Source organism: Hetaerina americana, unplaced genomic scaffold (assembly GCF_022747635.1).
Source record: "Hetaerina americana unplaced genomic scaffold, ioHetAmer1.1.p SCAF_2, whole genome shotgun sequence".
NCBI lineage: Eukaryota > Metazoa > Arthropoda > Insecta > Odonata > Calopterygidae > Hetaerina > Hetaerina americana.
The window spans coordinates 70162145-70181157 of NW_027286763.1; the positions used below are offsets into that span (position 1 = coordinate 70162145).

At 38.1% G+C, this 19013-nt stretch overlaps 2 protein-coding genes across 2 annotated transcripts; both read left to right on the forward strand.

Moving 5' to 3' along the window:
• The first annotated feature begins 2990 nt into the window (after positions 1-2990).
• Positions 2991-10642, forward strand: LOC139688143 (uncharacterized). The gene is made up of 5 exons (XM_071585571.1): positions 2991-3080; positions 4997-5032; positions 5854-6741; positions 10109-10150; positions 10422-10642. Exons 1-5 carry the CDS (start codon positions 3011-3013, stop codon positions 10457-10459), a joined length of 1074 nt encoding a protein of 357 aa, XP_071441672.1. The 5' UTR covers positions 2991-3010; the 3' UTR covers positions 10460-10642.
• Positions 10643-12750: 2108 nt separating this feature from the next.
• On the forward strand, positions 12751-17693 carry LOC139687766 (atrophin-1-like). The gene is made up of 2 exons (XM_071585051.1): positions 12751-13035; positions 16338-17693. Exons 1-2 carry the CDS (start codon positions 12924-12926, stop codon positions 17273-17275), a joined length of 1050 nt encoding a protein of 349 aa, XP_071441152.1. The 5' UTR covers positions 12751-12923; the 3' UTR covers positions 17276-17693.
• The last annotated feature ends 1320 nt before the right edge of the window (positions 17694-19013 follow it).

A 19013-nucleotide genomic window follows, 5' to 3' on the forward strand; every position in this document is an offset into this window, starting at 1 on the left:
ACTTATCTTGATTTTACAATTTATTATGTACCTATCGTAATTTGGAAACTTAAAAAAGAAGTATTAAAGGTATTTCAGTCTCTAGAATGAAAAAGAATTCTCATTAGTGAAGTATATAATTATTTCTATTGCTCTTTTATTATATGTAAGAGTAATTTGCATGAGTATTTCATTTTGCTCAAAACTGTTGATTAAAATAATGATAGATGCTATACCAATGCCAATATTCTTTAAAAAAATAGTAACACGAGAGCTGTGTAAGTAAATAGAAACGGCTGTAATTTTCCCGACTTTTCTATCTATTTTACCAAAGTATTGACACAAGTTTGATAGTTAACTTGAACTTCTAATTTAGGCTGAGTTAATAATAATATTAGCTGCTAATTTTAATTTAAAAAAATGCATTTGAACCATGGCACAAATACTCCAAACTCGTCAATTTTTTCCCCTCGAGGGTTAGAACGTTACGGCCTAATCTGGTTCACGCTACGTGTAACCAATTCGAGAACGATGACCTCCGCATGCCAAACTTGAAGAAGTGAACGCAACTGACAACTGTCGACGACGACCCATCACGCGGTGTTTCTGATCCACGCGCGCTCTCTTAGAGCGACCCCATAATTCAAGTCACCTTAAACCGATTCCCACGTTAAGCAAGCTCTACACTCAACATGAATCAGCTTCCACCTTGATCGGAAGGCAAGGGTAAAAAAGAAGTAATATCTCCGGTCGCCTTCGATATTTACATCGGAGGATTCACCCGCGTTTCCACAACGCTTGGCGTCGGCACGTTAGAAGAACTCAGCATCCGCATTCGAGTGTCGTAATTGGTTTACCCGGTTGAAAATATATGTGTATTTCTCAACGAGAGTGGAAGAGTTTCCCACCTTGTGGCTCCATTATAATCCACATGACGTTCAGGTACGCTGTTTTTGTCCGGAGGCACAAACAGACCCCGGGGGTCCCTCCCCGACTGAAAGGGTGACTATCCGCCTTCTCCCTCGAACGTCCCCCTCCCTGCGACAGTACTGCCTCTCTGTCGCTTAACGAGCACCACCCACGCACAAAAAAAGAGGGACGCACCAGTCCACGTGAGATATGACACCGCTTAGAACGCCCGCCCATCCCATCCTCATCCGACAGCTCTGCACCTCACCCTCCCCCCTCCCAATCCTCTTGACTACAGCTATTTAACTTCCATATAACCCCCCCCCCTATCCTTTATCCACGAGTCGTCTTGTTAATCGCGAGGCTCTCGATGACAACACCCTCACTCTCTCACCCCTGCCCTTGACTTCTTTCTTCCTCCCCGTTCCTCGTCTTTCTAGGAAGGCACGATCTACAGTTCCCTTGCGATCGGCCTTGCCATCTGAAGGGAGCAAGAATTCATTCATCTTGGCCAGCTGAGAACACTTTGGAGTGTGCATTTTCTCCGCTATCAATCATTAATGTGTTCTATTGGCTAACCGTCGTTTTTTCTCACGTTACATGCAGTAGTCCTACGGGAGGCTTTGATCTCGAAGCCATGATCAGTTCCAATATTCATGATTCTGAAAGATTGGACATCTTGAGAAACCTATTTATGATTTTCCATAAATAATATGTTACTACTACAAATATACCAACACGTTGTACTCTTCTTAGCAAATATTTCAGCAAGTAATGCTTGGCGACTTCAAGTAGTTTAGTGTTCAAGGTTAATGCATTATTTAAAAAAATTAATTTGAGAGCAGAAGCTTTGACTGTTGAATTCTACTCTTTTGTGAAATTTCACCAAATCTTTTAATATTTCCACATTTTTTAATATCACTTTTCATTTACACCATCCCTATCAATAGGCTTAGAATTATTGGTCGAAGAATTAATTTTAATTTATTGCCATTGTTTTTTAAAATTAATTAGTCTATTTAAAAAATTATTGTTTTCGAATACATATACTGCCTCCATAAACAGATGGATAGGGAGGTGATTGAAAAACAACATCGGATGAAATAGAACTTAAATAGAGCTTTGCTTAGAGTCTAATCAATTTAATCGAATTAATAGAAACTTGGTTTGCTATAAGGCATGCTTCCAGGTTATTATTCTTTATCTATCAGGCAGCATTCTTTGACTTCACCATAGATATATTGAAAGCAGATTACCTCTTATCTCCTTGGAACTTTAAACAGGTCGTAAGAAGTCTTCATTCCGTGGAACCTTGGTTTTTTTTGTAACTCGAAGTGGTATATTCACTTATTTCACTGCTTTAATTCTACTATCGTAAACTTTGAAGCTATTTGGATAGGTGAGAAGTTACATCACGTTACGTCACGTACAAAACCCCGCAAATCCGTGAACTAATCTAATAGACAGGAGGTAAAAACTCGGACAACTTAGCTAGAAACGATTACGGCGGGGAGAGAAACTTAAGAAAATAATAAAAAATAAAATATGAATGTGATGCGGTCTCTGAACGTAACGGACAATTCGTCGCCTGTCTAATGGGCTGGTCTCGAACCAGCATGTGGAGGAGGTAGGACGAGGCGGGGGTGGCCGACTGCCCCACCGTCGGTCTAAAGGCCACCCCAACGGTGTTGGTGATCTCGAGATGCAATGCGATGAAATTTCGCGAAGGTTGCGCTGGGGGGATAACAAAGGTGAGCACGAGGTTTTCCAGGAAGGGGAGGAGGTGTCGTGGACGTTGGGTATACGATTGGTATCGGAGAGGTGAATACGTAGTAGTGGACGAAAGTGAAGGGAATCGTGAGGGAGAGAGACGGGATGGTGTGGGGGCGAATCACGTATCATATTGATGGAAGGGGGTTAGGCGGGGGTGGTGGGTGGAGTGCAGCGGAAGGAGCCGGAGATGGTGGAGAGGGGGGCAATTGGGAGTTCAGCGCATGGGGATCCCCCATATTCCACCCCCTCTCTTTCTCATTGGAGTAGTGAAGATGGCCCTTGTATATAAAGACGACCACCTCGACGTCCTGCATCAATCTCGACCACGAGGCAGAAAGGAGCACTCGACATGGGGACTTCAACGGCCGTATTGTTGGCCGCACTCCTGGCCTACACGGCGGCGACGTCTCACAAATCAGGTAAGTTCATTTTTTCAGATATTTCCTATCGAGAAACTGATTTCGCATCATTATATCCTACCTTTATATTTGCCACCATAAGGTGCTAGATGGAGTAACAAGGCTATGAAAAGTCCAAGTTATTTCCACGAAGAGTTTGTCCATGATTCGATGAGAACGAAGTCCATAGATTGATCGTTGTTGTCATTAGAATTCATTATGGCGCCTAGGCCAACGGATTTTCCTTCATCCATGCTCGTTCTTCATTCTTTTACGTGACAGCGCAATTCAATCAAAAAGTTGTTGAGCAAACCCTTTGATCAAATCAAAGGGTTGAGATTGAAATGCAGGAGTTCTTAAAGTGCAGAACTTCTATCTGAGTGTTCCAAGTAGCTGAGAGCTGTGCAGGACTTTAATTAATCTCTCGAATTATAAAGTTAACGCAACCTGCAAAAACTCAAAGAGAACGATAACTTCCTTTTTTCTGAATTCTTTGAATTTATGAGCTTCGAGAAATAAAAATTATCACTATTCTATTTCTTGTGAAATGAAATGCAATCTATGAAATATATTAAATTTTAATAAGCATCTTCTCCAATTTATAAATGTTGATACTAGCGTCTTCTGTATACGGATTGCTAAAGCGAATTGACATTGTGGCATTTTTGAGAAAATGAATAACTATGTTCCTTGATTATATATTTATTAGAGGCTAAAGCCTAAATTCGATAAATAAAGGCATTAGATTGTCTCACTAAGTACACATCGGTCTCAGAAAATACAGGAAGGGCGTCCTAAATCCGAATGATACTTTTTCATTAAAATTTCCATACTCTTACTGCAGAACGGCGATCATTTTAACACAAAATAATGCAGTTGAGAAATCGTTTTTCAAAGTTTCGCTAGAATCAATTAAAATTTAGCTCTTTGTAGAATCGATTTCTTTGTCTTAAAATAAAGGATCAACATAACCTCCCCGTGAGTGGTGAAAGGATTCATTACTAAACATTTGAAATTTATAAATAAATGTGATTTATTTACTTAAAATTTATTTCAATTAATTTAATGACATTCACTTTCCCATTTTACTGATTAACTTATTAAATTAATTATTTGAAATTAAAGTAACCAACTTTTACCATTTCAAATTACTTTTTGCGTGAGCATTTGAGATTTAAACTCGTAAATTGAGTTTTAGTTTAGGATATAAATAATGGTAAATATTTATTTAAAAGTACAACTTAGTGACTAAATTCTTTATAAGCATGCAAATTCAAATCTAATTGACATTATAAGAAGAAATTTACTGATATTGGTTCGTGAAATGCTTTTATCGTCTCATATTCATGATAACGATGTTAGAGTCCGTCAGTAGTTTCAATTTGGAAGTAACTTATATATTCACCACAAATTACCAAATGGTTTAAATAGGACACAAATGCTTTGACCCGTTGTACTTTTTGTTGTATCTTTTTAAACTGAAAGAATAGTTTTACACAAATTCTATTGCTAGAAGTGGATAGAAATTTGCTATAAGGTAACGAACCTTAACCTACTGAAAGTTACGCTCATGGTATGCGTAAAACAAACCCTGCGTCAAAACCCAATTTATTTTTTTCTATTGATTTACCCTTATAAATAACATATGAGTAGATAAACTTTTCTTATATCTATAAATCTATAATATATTCTATTTAAAATATGAAATACTTTATTGCGATATAAATCCAATGGTGATTGGACAAATGCATTAATGAATATGTTTTTACCAATGATCAATTCGAATTATTTTCAATATAACAACTTGCTGATGCACTAATTTCTCATGAAAAAATATCGAGGTAAAATGTTTTCATAAAATTATTAAACTGCTTAGAAATATATAAACCGAACAAGTTTTTTTGCATGAAATCTCACATTTAACACTCTAATTGCAGGTTATGGTGGTGGAGGCGGTGTCTCTGGAAGCTATAGTGAGTAAATCTCTATTTTATGCAAATAATATATTCAAAATCGTTCATTTAAATAAAGAATGGCAAGTTTATTCAACAATAAATCTCATGATGTTGGAATGGAAGTTGATTGTTTATATATGAAACATTACCGTATATTCACATAATTTTAACCCAGGAATCATTTAATTTCATTTTTTGAGTCACGTAGAAATAAAATTTCTCCTTTCAAAATACGGACTTAAAGCCAATGACCATCTCATGTTTTATAATCAAATATTATAGAGATAAAGTTCCTCATCAAAAGATTAAGAGTACTAGGAAAGTGGCATTAAATTGGTATCTAATTACATCTACATGCAAAATAAATTAAGTTACTAAATTTAAACTAAGTAGAAATATCATTTGAGGTCACGAAGAAAATACTTTTTTTAAATTGTTTCAATTTTGTAATTTATTTACATTTACATAAAATTGTGGTTGAATAGAAGAACAAAACATTCTCGGAGGATTACTGCGATTATTGAGAAATCAATTCCGCCAGAGCGCTACTACGTTCATCAATAAAAGGCATTGGGAAAAAATTATATACCAAGAACCTCATTTTTTCCCCTCAATTAGAATTTACTGCGATGATTTCGTAATTTTACTTTCTCCTCAATAATATATTAGTTCAAAAAAGTGAATCACACCGTAATGTATGAAAAGCCGATATAATTTCTAATTCAGAAAACGTTTAAGTGCTGATATTTTCCCTGAAAGACGGAAACGTTTCACTAAATTTTGATCCAAATGATTCAAATGAAATTTTTCCGAAAGACATATCGCCCTCATCTTTACAGGTAGCTCATCCGCTAGTAGCGGCTCCTTCGGGGGCGGCTTTGGTGGCGGAGGCAAGGGCGGCTTCGGAGGAGGTGATCTAGGGGGCGGCTTTGGAGGAGGAGGCCTAGGTGGGGGCAAGGGACTCGGAGGAGGTGGTGGACTCGGGGGCGGTGGTGGACTCGGGGGCGGTGGTGGCCACGGGGGTGGTGGTGGCCACGGTGGTGGTGGTGGTCTTGGTGGGGGCGGCGGCTATGGTGGGGGCAAGGGAGGTGCTGGTGGCGGCGGAGGGGGATATGGCGGTCAAGGAGGTGGCGGTTTCGGAGGGGGTGGATTCGGAGGCGGCGGTAAGGGTGGTGGGGGCGGTGGAGCTGGAGGTTACGGCGGGGGCGGAGCCGGTGGCTACGGAGGCGGCAATGGTGGAGGTGGTGGACTCGGGGGTGGGCACGGGGGTGGCGGAGGATTAGGAGGCGGGCATGGAGGCGGTGGATTCGGAGGCGGCGGACATGGCGGTGGTGGACACGGAGGCGGCGGACTCGGTGGAGGTCACGGGGGTGGACTTGGGGGTGGACACGGAGGCGGAGGTGGTCACGGAGGTGGTCTCGGAGGCGGCGGCGCCGGAGGCTTTGGTGGTGGTTCCGGAGGATTCGGTGGAGGCGGCCATGGAGGTGGTGGTCATGGCGGCGGTGGTCATGGCGGTGATGGGCTTGGAGGAGGTCACGGAGGAGGTCTTGGGGGAGGTCATGGTGGAGGTGGCGGTCTTGGAGGGGGTCATGGGGGCGGCGGTGGTTTAGGCGGCGGACTTGGTGGCGGCCACGGAGGTGGTGGCCACGGGGGTGGTGGCCACGGAGGTGGTGGCGGAGGACACGGGGGCCATGGTGGTGGAGGATTTGGAGGCGGTGGAAAGGGTGGTGAGTTCAAAGGGTCATGTACTTCACATTTTTTTTAATTGGAACGTTTAATTTTACGAATCTTGAATTTAATTACTTGTTCATTAGACGGATGAAAAATGAATCATTAGAAAAATAAATTTTCTCATAAAAGAGTCAGTTACCAAAACAAAAATGAGAATGACCAAAAGTCATTTTCCAATCTAAAATTACCTTAAATATCTATTTGGTTAATTCAGAGATTAGGAAATATTTAAGCTTTTTAATAATTTGGGAAATGTGTGACATATGGACTTGCGGTAAAACAACGGTAATTTTATTTTTAAATTTCACCAAAATGATTACTAACTGCAAAAAAATAATTATATTGTGGCTGGGTCTGGGACGTATGTCTGTCACCGCTAAGCATTAAACTTTCTGTCCATGTCTAAAAAGAAGTTTATGAGCTAAGACATTGATTGACTTTAATAAGAAGTATAGCCATGCATTCTAATTGAATCTCTCCACTTCAATGTTGTCTGAAATGTAATGTTCTGAAGGTCCCATGTAAGCTCCGTGCTTAGGACATCAAATTCCTAAACTTTGAAAAAAGAATTGCTCTAATAATTTCACATGCACCAGCTTTTATCGTGATTCGGAATAATTTAATAACTAATTATTTAAACCAAAATGTAGTGATTTCAAGTATTGCATGTTTCCTGATATAAGAATCTCAAGCCAAACCTTTATTAGAATAAATACCAATATGCCTCTCCATATCGAATTTTTTACACCATGTTGAAATTTGTTGCAATAAAAAAGAACTCAATTGTAATAATAATTATATTTAAAGGAGCAGTAATCTTCCAATCCGTTCAAAAAGATGTACTCGTCATATGATGAAAAACTCTCAATTCACTTTACCTTTGAAAATTTCCTAAATTTAATATGTTTTGGTAATTTATAGCTCAAGGTGTACTATTAAACAGCTTTCAATGAAAAAATGATGCAGAAAATTGGGTCATATGGGCACTGTCAAATTCAATTCCCCTCAATCGAACTATTTTCAGCCGTTGGCAGATTATTGTGTGGTATGGATTATTATATCAAGCACTTACTTCTACCGCATTAAAAACTAGGTTTCTAGGGCTTCCATTCTTTCTAGATATGCAACTGACCGCAAGATATCATATTTTGCCTACTTGTTTGATTGAACATAAAAAAATGTGTAAGACAACTTTTAAAAATTACTATCATATTTATTTTGATTTACATAAGCGTTTTTATTGCTGCGGGACAAAGACAGAATAAGATAAGGTGTATAAATCTTTCAAGTATACATCAAATTCAATTGTATCTGTTCAAATAAATCTAACTTTTAACACTAACCTCATGGAACGGAGTGGGTCACAGAGAAGGAACTATGAGACGTTCTTTAAACTCTTATTGCTTTGCCATAAAACCGAAGATAAGCGAAGTAACCTTTCATAGTTTATTTGATACTGTAGTTGGTCATTAATTGAAAAGCAAAATCATCCCTTAAAAGTCCTGCTTTCTCATTTATGTGTAGAGAGAAAGGCATCTTTAATTTTGGTTACTGTTAAAGCAATGAAAAAATACAAGTCAGGACTCATAGTAGGCAAGGCAGCACTACAGCGGAGCATAAACTCTACTTATTATAAATAATTTTGGTTGTAAAAGGGCTACACAGTACATCCCCAACACAACCATATATTGGCACGTCAGTATTATCCGTAAATTATTTGAAGGACCTAGCTAAAAGGGAACTTTTGAAAGATATAGCCAAATTTAACTTACCAAATGAACATGTAAAAATCTGGCAGTATGGACTAAGTACAAGTTAAGGTAGTCTTTTCATTTGCCCTTAGTATTCGGTCATTAGTATTGTCACCCGCTTTCCTTATTCAAAGTTAGCTGTCGATTGGGTGATAACGACTCCTGACAAAGCGTTTCAAATTTGCAGAAACGCCGTTAATCACAGTTAATGTCGTCGTAGTCAATAGGTAAGGTTTTCAAACGGTTATGAAACTCATTTGGTTTTGTCCCGACTCTAATTAACTATTCACGCATGAAGAGACCTGGAACGTGCTTACAAGAAGCCATGCGTAAGTCTTTCAATTCATCAGCTTCATAGCGTTCTGCTACCAATCCATATTTTTGAAAGCATCAAGTAACATCCACTCTTCCCCACGTCCCTTATGACCTTCGGTTTGTAAATGCTGGCGCGGTATTATGAGAAAGATCCTTTCGATGGCAACTGGATAGCGTAAGAAGTGTGTTACATTGATCGCTAATTCGGTTTAATATATGCCACTGTAATTTTCTTACGGACATAGGTTGTATTTCATCAGCTTGTTCGTGCATTGGAAATAGCGGTCGATTTAAATATTTCATCGCTACCTAACATCTTCCACGTGAAAACATTGAACTGATAAGTACTTCCAAGTATGTGGAAGAAAAAACTCTTCTAAATGTTCGTATATTGCGAAGCATTGTTGAAAAGTTTCATTAAACTGTTATTAGCCATAAAAATAATTCCTAGCAGTAGTCGACACTTTTATTACAACTTGTAAAAATATTTAGTTCTCATTGTAGACATTCGGTGCTAACATTTTGTCTTTAGGAAACAAAATGTGCAAAATGTCATCTTAATTTTCCAAAAATATAGGTTGGAAGAACATATATCAGGATTTAAAATCAATAATGAAGAGTGCAAATTAAGAGTAACAAAGTGATTCATATCTTTATTTTCCAACATTGAAAAATACCAGTTTAAATAAGACAATACTTTACATCTGTTTATAAATAACAGTTTACTGAGCAAAGGGCTATTTAAAGTACTGTAAAATATATCCGATATTTCAAATAGTATCCATGCAAGATGATACCTGCCTAATTATTAAAGATAGTGTCTATGATAAATTACATAGAAGATATTGAGGTACAAAACAACTCACTATTTGATAATTTAACCACTTGATCGTTAATTATCAATTCAAATAAGGCATAAATTCAGAAAAGTTTATTTAACTAACTGTTTCATCAAATATTAACTAGCTTCATGAAAATCTTTTAAGAATAGATTATTAAATTTATTCATAAATCTTACTATCCGCCTACATGTGCGGCATATTGATTTTTAAATTGTGGTTTACATTGTTTTTTGGCCCACTGCAATATTCCTGAGGATAGATAAATAAAGGAACCAATTTGATTTACCTTATGAACCGCAATGATTCTGGTGCACCATTCCTAGTAAGGGAACATTATTTAGTTAGTAGAGAAAATATTCTCTCATGAAACAATATTTTAAAAAAGTAATTTTAATTCTTTATTCATTAAAGTTTGAGTCCTATAAAAAATCGTGATTGTTTTTTTTCTTTTACAGGTTTTAGTGGCTCATTCTCCAGCAGTAGCTCTTCAGCCGGAAGTGAGTAACTTGCTTTCCATTATTCTTTGAAATATTGTTAAATACGGCCTTCAACGCCAACCCATTCTCATTCTTTTTTAATGATTCGGGCATTTTATGATGAAGTTTTTCCATTTTTTCTCCCTAACATCCTTCATTCTGTCTGCTCTTTGTGGTGTCTTTTATAATTAAAACTCTTCTACATTATTACTAAACTAGTGTTATTGATAGTATTTATTATTTTACATATTATTTAACACTAGAGTAATTTTTCCTGTCTTTTACCTTTCAGGCTTTGGTGGTGGGGGAAAATTTGGTTACGGCCGATAAGTACCACAGACTTAGACGCGCTTCAAGAACCACGGCGCCAGCAATTACTTAAATTATAACGACAATAATTCCTCATCAGCCATACTTCCTAATCATTGACTAATTTTAAATACATATGTACGAAATTACTACATTCAAATATGTGATATTGTGTGAGTCCTCTAATAAAAATATTTAAAATGTTACGAAACTTTTCTTTATAATGCATAGTCATGATTTTCATTGTTCTTTTCCTTTCAAAATCCGAGTGTTTTAATATCATATGCCATTTAAGAGCGAATTTTTACTTTAAAAGTCGTATTCTGGAATAGAGAATGTAATACAAATATCTTATATTCATTTATAATTATTACGTATTTTTCCATCTCATTATTTAGTTTCATAGAAAGGAATATATATTTCTGCGATTTTATAATGCAACGAAAAAAGCTAATTAAGGAAAAGTAAATTGAACTATTCAAGGTTAACTACCTTAAACGTTTTTGCTCCAAGCATTGGGAAATCACAGCTACATCAATTTACGAACAAAGAAATTCTAGGATTTTACCATCGCTGCTAAATGCTACAGGTTTATTAGAGTTTGGATAGAGGTATAATAATTGCTCCTATGGTAAAATTTTATCGACATATTAAAATCTTCCCTTCATTATGTTCAGTTTTTGAGGTGCATTTCATTTGAAAGCCGCCATTAACTCGATCACTGGGAACTGACACAAGACATAGCTATTGTAGGGAGGCTACCTGAAACACATTTTACGGGAAATTACTTGGATAAAACAGGACACATTACTCATCGGCAATTGTGAATTGGATACGGCCACCGTTTACTGGCTTCCATAGGCAGTATACTAATTCCACCCTATTTAAAATTTTTTTCAGGTACTTACCAAATTCATTCATTCATTCCCTTAAAATTAATCATTGTCACTGCCACTAGAAGCGTCTCGCCTAATGCCATGGTCTTTGGTTTAATAGGCCGAATTTTCATAAATAATTGGCACATTTTTCCTACTCCATCAACCTTTTAGAGGAATGCATCGGTGCAGTGAGTAGAGCCCTGGGCTCAGTAGAGGGCCCATGCCCGATTACTAGCTACATGATTTTTCAGGTACCAGACTTTCCTAGGAAACCACAGCTGGCATAGCGAGAACAACCGATCCCCCTAACATGAGGTGTGAATTCCAGACACCTTGGGGCTTATTATGATCGGTCTCGTATTAGATAAGCTCTACCCTCACCTATCAAGTCAAAACCCTGGTTGATTGTAACAGTATTTTTATCATTCTCTCTCACTATATATATATATATATATATATATATATATATATATATGTCTGAGTGTATATATATATATATATATATATATGTCTGAGTGTATATATATATATATATATATATATATATATATATATATATATATATATATATATTGGACGGCACAATAGAACACAAATAAAATAGTAACACTTAAAAGATCTTTCAGTCTTACTTGAAGGCCTCGGAGAAGGCCGACAGCTTAAACAATCTGAGTGTCCTTTTAAGTGCTACTATTTTATTTGTGTTCTATTGTGCCGTCCAAATATTATACTGCTCGTGTGTGTTTCTATATCATCAATATATATATATATATATATATATATATATATATATATATATATATATATATGTTTTCTGTTTTTTATGTCTTGCTTTTAACACTTCTAGGGTTCATAAGTCTCGAGTTCTTGTGGTCTCCGTAATGATAATAGAAGAATATAAGTGGTATCGTCAAGCGTGCCATTCGCGCTCTCAAGGAGAGCACTGGACTTATCAACCCCTCCGCGTGAAGGAAGGCGTCAAATTGAAGTGAAGAGGGCGGGGTGGGGTAGGGCAGAGTTGGAGCGGAGGAAAACACAGGCACCTTGCCTCGTGGATTTCCCCACAGCCTCCGCCGCCTTCCCTCCTCGACTTCACCACATTCAGGCATACTCACACGTTCACACCGCCACAAACACACATATACGCGCCAACCTCAAACAAATGCCATGAAAAGGACTAAATGAAAGAACAACTCCTTCCCCACCCTCTCTGCTTCCGCCCTCTCAGCCAAGCTCTTTCACGACCGAGGGAGGCGTTGGCTGCAGGAAATCCGTGGGCTGGGCCGGGATGAAACAAACCGGCACGAGGAGGGGACGAAGGCCGTGAGGAGACGGCGGGGATTTGCTATTAGTCTTCTGGCTTATTTCATTTTTTTTCTCCTCTTCTTTCTCCTCGTGGGTCTTTCCCGAAACAATTCCGAGTATCCAGGCGGTTTCGTCACACGCACACACTGGCAGGATGGTATCGAAGAGTCAACACGAGGAATGCAGTATAAAACATCGGCTTCGACCCAGGAAAGACACCAGTCACTGATCCCCGACGGTGCAAAAAGGAGTAGCTAGAGAATATTCTCTCTAATACTGTGACGGTCCCCTAACCAAACAGAATGGGTTCCAGTGTCGTGTTGTCGCTCCTGCTGATCGGGCTGTGTTTCCATGGATATGGAGCTCACCCAGCTGTGGAATCCACGACGGAGGGAAAGAGTACGACTCCTAAAGGTAAAGGGATAACTCTGAGCAGAATAGGCGTTAGGTTTCTTATCAGAGATTTCAATTTTTAACTCGCTATTTTACATCAATATGAGTTACTGTGAATATGAAAAATGTGACACTGAATGAAATCAATTGAAATACTTAAAAATTTTAAATTATTTTCAATGAAAGATTTTGGATCTTGTTTTAGCTTAATTAAGAGTTGATATTATCACCCTATTCGCGATTGGTTTAGCCAAAAACCTTTGAGTTTTTATCTTAACATAAATACATATGTCATCCAAATATAATGCTGTCAACACAATGGAGCAATAATTTCAGAAATAAACGTAATTATCAAAGATCTTAAATTCTTTCCTATGACGGCTCACAAAAACATGTATTGGCAATTATTTGCCCCTGAGAACCCGGCGAAAATCCTGTAAAAGTCGTAACAGAGTTATTGTGTATTTCAATTCTTTTATTAAATTTCCGTCAACTCAATGGATATTGCTAGGTTTTTTCTTGCCTACTCATGATGGCCTAAATTTTAAATATATTTTTGTTGCATATTATTTTTAAGTTCAAATTAACTGCCACTTCGGGATCGGATATCTTAAATATTTTCGAAATAATATTTCTAAGGAATATCGGAATTCCGGTGACGATTCTTGCAAAAATGACCGAGACTATCTTCCCTATGAGGTTGTTCCGAGACGCCAGTGCTTAAGCTTTTTGTTAGTCATGAGAGATAGCTAGTTATATAGACTTTAGAAAATATACGTACTAATAAATTGACTTTAGCGTCTAATGTACTTATTTACACTAAGATCCATAAAAAATGAAGAGGAACTTATTTCATAGATATTTTCGTATACTACCTTGATCAAAAATTTCCCGGAATTTATTCAGAAAATTAAAAATACAAGTTTATTCATCTAAATCTATATTGTCCCCTTCAAAGTAATCCCCATCGACTGCAACACACTTATGCCAGCGCTTGATCCAATCCTCGAAACATTTTCTATATTCGGTTTTCGGTATGTCCATCAGTGCTTCCTGCGATTTTTCCATTACTTCCTCTCGGCTGCTAAAACGCGTTCCCCCGTAATGGTTTTTTAACTCGATTGAACAGAAAGAAGTCACAGGGAGCCAAATCAGGTGAATTCGGTGGCTGTTGGATGGTATTTGTTGCATTTTTCGTCAAAAAATTACGAATAATGATAGCACTGTGCGACGGTGCGTTATCATGGTGCAAAATCCACGAGTTTTCTGCCCACATTTCTGGTCTCTTTCGGCGAATTGCTTCACGCAAACGTCTCATAACGCCCAAATAATACTCTTTGTTTACTGTCTGGCCTTCTGGCAAAAATTCATGATGCACTACACCGTTGTAATCCATGAAAACCGTCAGCATTGCCTTCTTTTTTGACTGAAAACGACGTGGTTTTTTTGGTCTCGGCTCATTTGGTGAACGCCATTCACTTGCCTGATGTCTGGATTGCGTGTCGTACTCATAAACCCACGTCTCGTCTCCAGTAATGATCCTTTTGATGAATGTGGGATCGGATTCAGCCTCGCAAATCATGTCTTTTGCGACGTCAACACGGTCTCTTTTTTGCATGAAATTGAGGTCTTTTGGCACCAACTTTGCTGCTACACGACGGAAACCCAAATCATTAACCACAATGTCTTGGGCGGATCCATAGGCAATGTTCAAGTCCTCCGCTATTTCTCTGATGGTTAATTTGCGGTTATTGACCAACATTTCTTTTACTTTATCAATTTTTTCACCGACTTTCGATGTCGATGGTCTGCCACTGCGTTCATCATCTTCGATTGACTCACGACCACTTCTGAACCGCTCGTGCCACTGGTAAACGACCGTTTTTTTTAGAGAATCGTTGCCGAAACACTTTTCCAACATTTCCAACGTCCGTGCGCCACTAAATCCGTTTTTTACGCAAAATTTAATACAAGTTCGTTGTTGCAAATTTAAATCCATTTCTGCAATTGTAAAAAATCGCCAACACACACAGAGATAGATGTACTCTTGGCTACGTAACTTTTGCAAATGTCAAGTTATGACACTAAGATTTAAAGGGAATATCAACAACAGATGTACCAATTTAACAAAAAAAAACAGAACTCAAATCGGAACGATGGGAGCGCCACACGGTGGTTATTCCGGGAACTTTTTGATCAAGGTAGTATTATTGTTAAAAATTACGTCTCCCATGATCATTAATTTTTTTATATTTTTACTTTAAAATCGAGGAAATAATTAATGAGAAACAAAACGTCAAATATAAGGACATAAGTATTTATTTCATTCCCTCCATTTCAATGGAAAGACAAAAAGTATCTTTTCTTACTACCTCCCACGAGTGCCTGCTAATAATTGGCCCAAAAACCTTTCTATTTTGTGTCGTCTTTGTTTTTTAATTATGTCCTCGTAATATCTTTAAAGTAAACATTAAAATTGTGAACAATAAAATATTTAAAAGACGTATCAATTTTAATTGGCATGCAGATCACAGTATTCATGCATTATATTATCCTTTTATAAGCTAACTAAGATTATAGTTGACTTTTCATTTGTCTGAAAATCATATCCGGGCAAACCACTTGTCTTTCATAATCTCAATTGGCTAGGTATTTGGTTAATGTGTCTGTATTAACCATTTTGGCCTGAGAATAGTTTCACTAAGGGACCACGATTTTACATTGATAGTTTTCTCCAGCCTAATTCATCGCTCCTAATCCCGACTGTAGCGAGACAAATCCAGCAAATGAAATATTGCAAACAAGGATGTTTATTGCAAGAACAACTACACCGCGGGGTTCCCTTTATTTTCCTATCATTTTATCCCCCCTTGAATCATCCATTAATTTAAACTTATAAGTATTCCGGTACAAGGTATTTCTCAATTTAATTACTCGCTTTCCTCATGCAAATAGCTTTCATTTATCTCTGAATATATTATTTTATTGAACTGGGTAAAAAAGACTTTGCTGTACAGAAACTTTTGATTAAAACAACTGGAAAATATTTATGCATGATCTTGAAAAAATAAAAGAAATTTGAACTTACTCTCTGAATTTTACTGAAGTTAGAAAATAAATGGTTTTTCCAAGAAACATCTTCAAGGATTAGTTCATTAGTTACCGTTATCTGAACGAAAAATTCGTTCTTAAAAACCATCTTTCGTCTCGACCGAGTAGGGAAGACTCGGGATTAATTCAGTCACCGCCTCCAAATATGGGTTAAAGTGGTTCCTTTCCTGGAACAATTTGATGATAGCGCATTCTTTTCCTGTTCACGTCAGGTAAATTGGAGGCCAAGGCCGGAGGAATCTCCGTCCGATTCGGTGCCTACGATACCAACGACGACGGCGACTTGATATTCCCGGGGATTTCCAACCGGGCTTTCGGAAGTTTCGGCTCCTCCAGCTCCTCCTCTCCCTCCTCGTCATCTGATTCGTCATCTTCCTCCTCCTCTGCCGCTTCCTCCTACTCCGCCTCCGCCAAGAGAGTGGGTGGAGAAGGTGAATTGCATCCTGGGAGACCCGCAGAACTCCAACAACGCCCCCAGTCGCCCCCATCGCCCTGCAGCACCTGCTGCAGCAGCAGCCCTTGCAGAGGTGCCGCACCACCTGCCGGCGGTGCTTACATCCCTGACCAGGCCGTATACGGACCCCCGCCACCACCTCCGTTCGGAGTATCCGGCGGTTATTACCCAGGCTTTGGAGGAAATCCCTACCACGTCCACAGAGGATATTCTGGGGGTTATTCCAACAGTCAAGCATCGTCGTCCGCGGGGAGCTACAAATACGGCAACGGATACAACCAGGGAGGCAATCAAATCATCCCCGGGTACCCGGTTGGTGGTTTCGGCCACAACCACGTCGGAGACGGTAATGGCTACCATCCGGCTCAACCAGTAGGCAGTGGGTCATCTGCTTCGTCGTCGTCCAACTCGTACGCCGGAGGCAATAATCTTGGCTATCCTGGTTACCCGGGATACCCGAGCGGAGTCCCAGGGTTCAATCAACCCTTGCCCGGAGGATTCTCCGGCAGTTTCAGTTCCGCCTCATCCAGCTCCTCCTCCTCTGTCAAAGGGGGAGGTTATAGTTCCAGCAGTAGTCAGAGCGGTAGTACTGCCGGGAGCAGAAGGCCAGTGAGGCCCGTGGTACCGGCTCCCTTGCCAGAAGTCACACCAGAATTCAGCCTTCCCGACGGAATGTGCCGCTCGTCAGCGTGTTAGAAAAACGCCGCAAGGGCGAACTTTGTTTCGCAGGAAAATGAAGATCAACGAGTATCGTACAATAGTTCCTAATTTTTGCAGTCCCCAAAACAACGATAATATTATTATATTATTATTTTTTTATTCATTGGGGTTACCTGCTAAGGCAAGTGTTCCTTTTTTATAGCTTTGTTTTTTACTCTATAAATAACCGGAGGATGTAAACTGTTCCCCAATCTTAGAATATACTCTCAAACATTCTTCATGTAATTGAAGTTTGTTCATCCAAAGGGCATTCGCTGTGTTCGTTGATGCTGCCTTTTTGTAGTTTATATTGATCAATGTATGTACGTGCACGCTCATAGAATATGATACTAATGACAATTGAGTATATTTTAACGAATCTCTGGAATTTTTTTTGCGTCAATAAATGTAGTTAATGAATTCTTTGTTGGATTTTATTTACAATGAATTAGTATTCGAAATGACCTCAAAATTGTTAAACTTTTTCGTCTCCTAGGAAGGCAAAATACAGGAAATGGGCGGAGTGGACTAGAGGATTGTAATTGTTTCAAAACAATATCTGATGTGTAAGTTATCAGCTGAGGCACCTTGGCATATGGTCAAAATAGCTCTTGAATGTCCCAAATTATTGGGTCAGTTAAAAACCTTTGACCTATTTTATCAAAGCACTAAAACAGCATGAAGTGTTTCAATTCTTTTTGTTCAAATGAACTGTTATCGATTCGATTAGGTACGAGGGAAGTAACCCATCCGCATTGCTAAAACCCATATTGGAAATATATGCGGCAGTATTCACCAATAGGGTAAATGGTATTTGACCGTAGTGGGTTTTTGAGACTCTAAAAAAGCATACAATTGCCGCGTAAAATTCCTATTGAAATGCATACTGTGCTGTAATTTAACAAATGTGACGTTACTTATTTGTGAATGGGATTGAAACTTATCTCAGCTACCTCAAAAGTTTTCAGTTACAACCAGTAAATAGCCCATTCAGATAAATTATGCAACGTCAATGTTTAAGTTTAGAAATAATGAAAGGCTAGAAGGACACACTGTATTAGCATTTCTCACTCTACCGTGACATGCACTTTGAAGATATTCAAGCAATTAATTATGAGTTGGAAGCACCCTTGAGCACAGAAGAAATGGGCAGGAAGAGCACAGATTAACGACTCTTAAATGAACTGATTTAAAGATTAATGGTTTTAGTTTCTTGAAGTAATCTCACTAAATGGAGGGTATAATCTTAGTGATAAAAATTTTTACATCACCCTAAAGCATTTGTTTAGATTTTAATGGATAGTTATAATTTCCTTTGTGCCTCATCTTACTTGTTCTTATTAAAATTTCAGCTACGAATTACAATGTTTTTCCAGTTTAAATTTTAAAAATCTTCAGTTGTGTAAATTATAAAGATTTCAATAAAGACCATCTATTACGATTGTATAATCGGAAAAAAATTAACACTGCAGAAAAAATTAACACATAGAAAAGAAGAAAAATAAGGAATTTGTCTAAAAAACTGGTTTTAAACGTTTGTCTTCGACCATACAACCTTTAAAATTCGATATGAATTAGTTATATAAGTTATCAAACACGATTTACCTTTGTTCATAAAGAATGTTTTTAATTCGCTCTTCTACGATAGGTGTTTCAATGTTGTGATCAATTTTATTTAAACAATGAAAAGCTTAATATGCATCCATTTTTTCATATAGAATATGGATTCCAATTA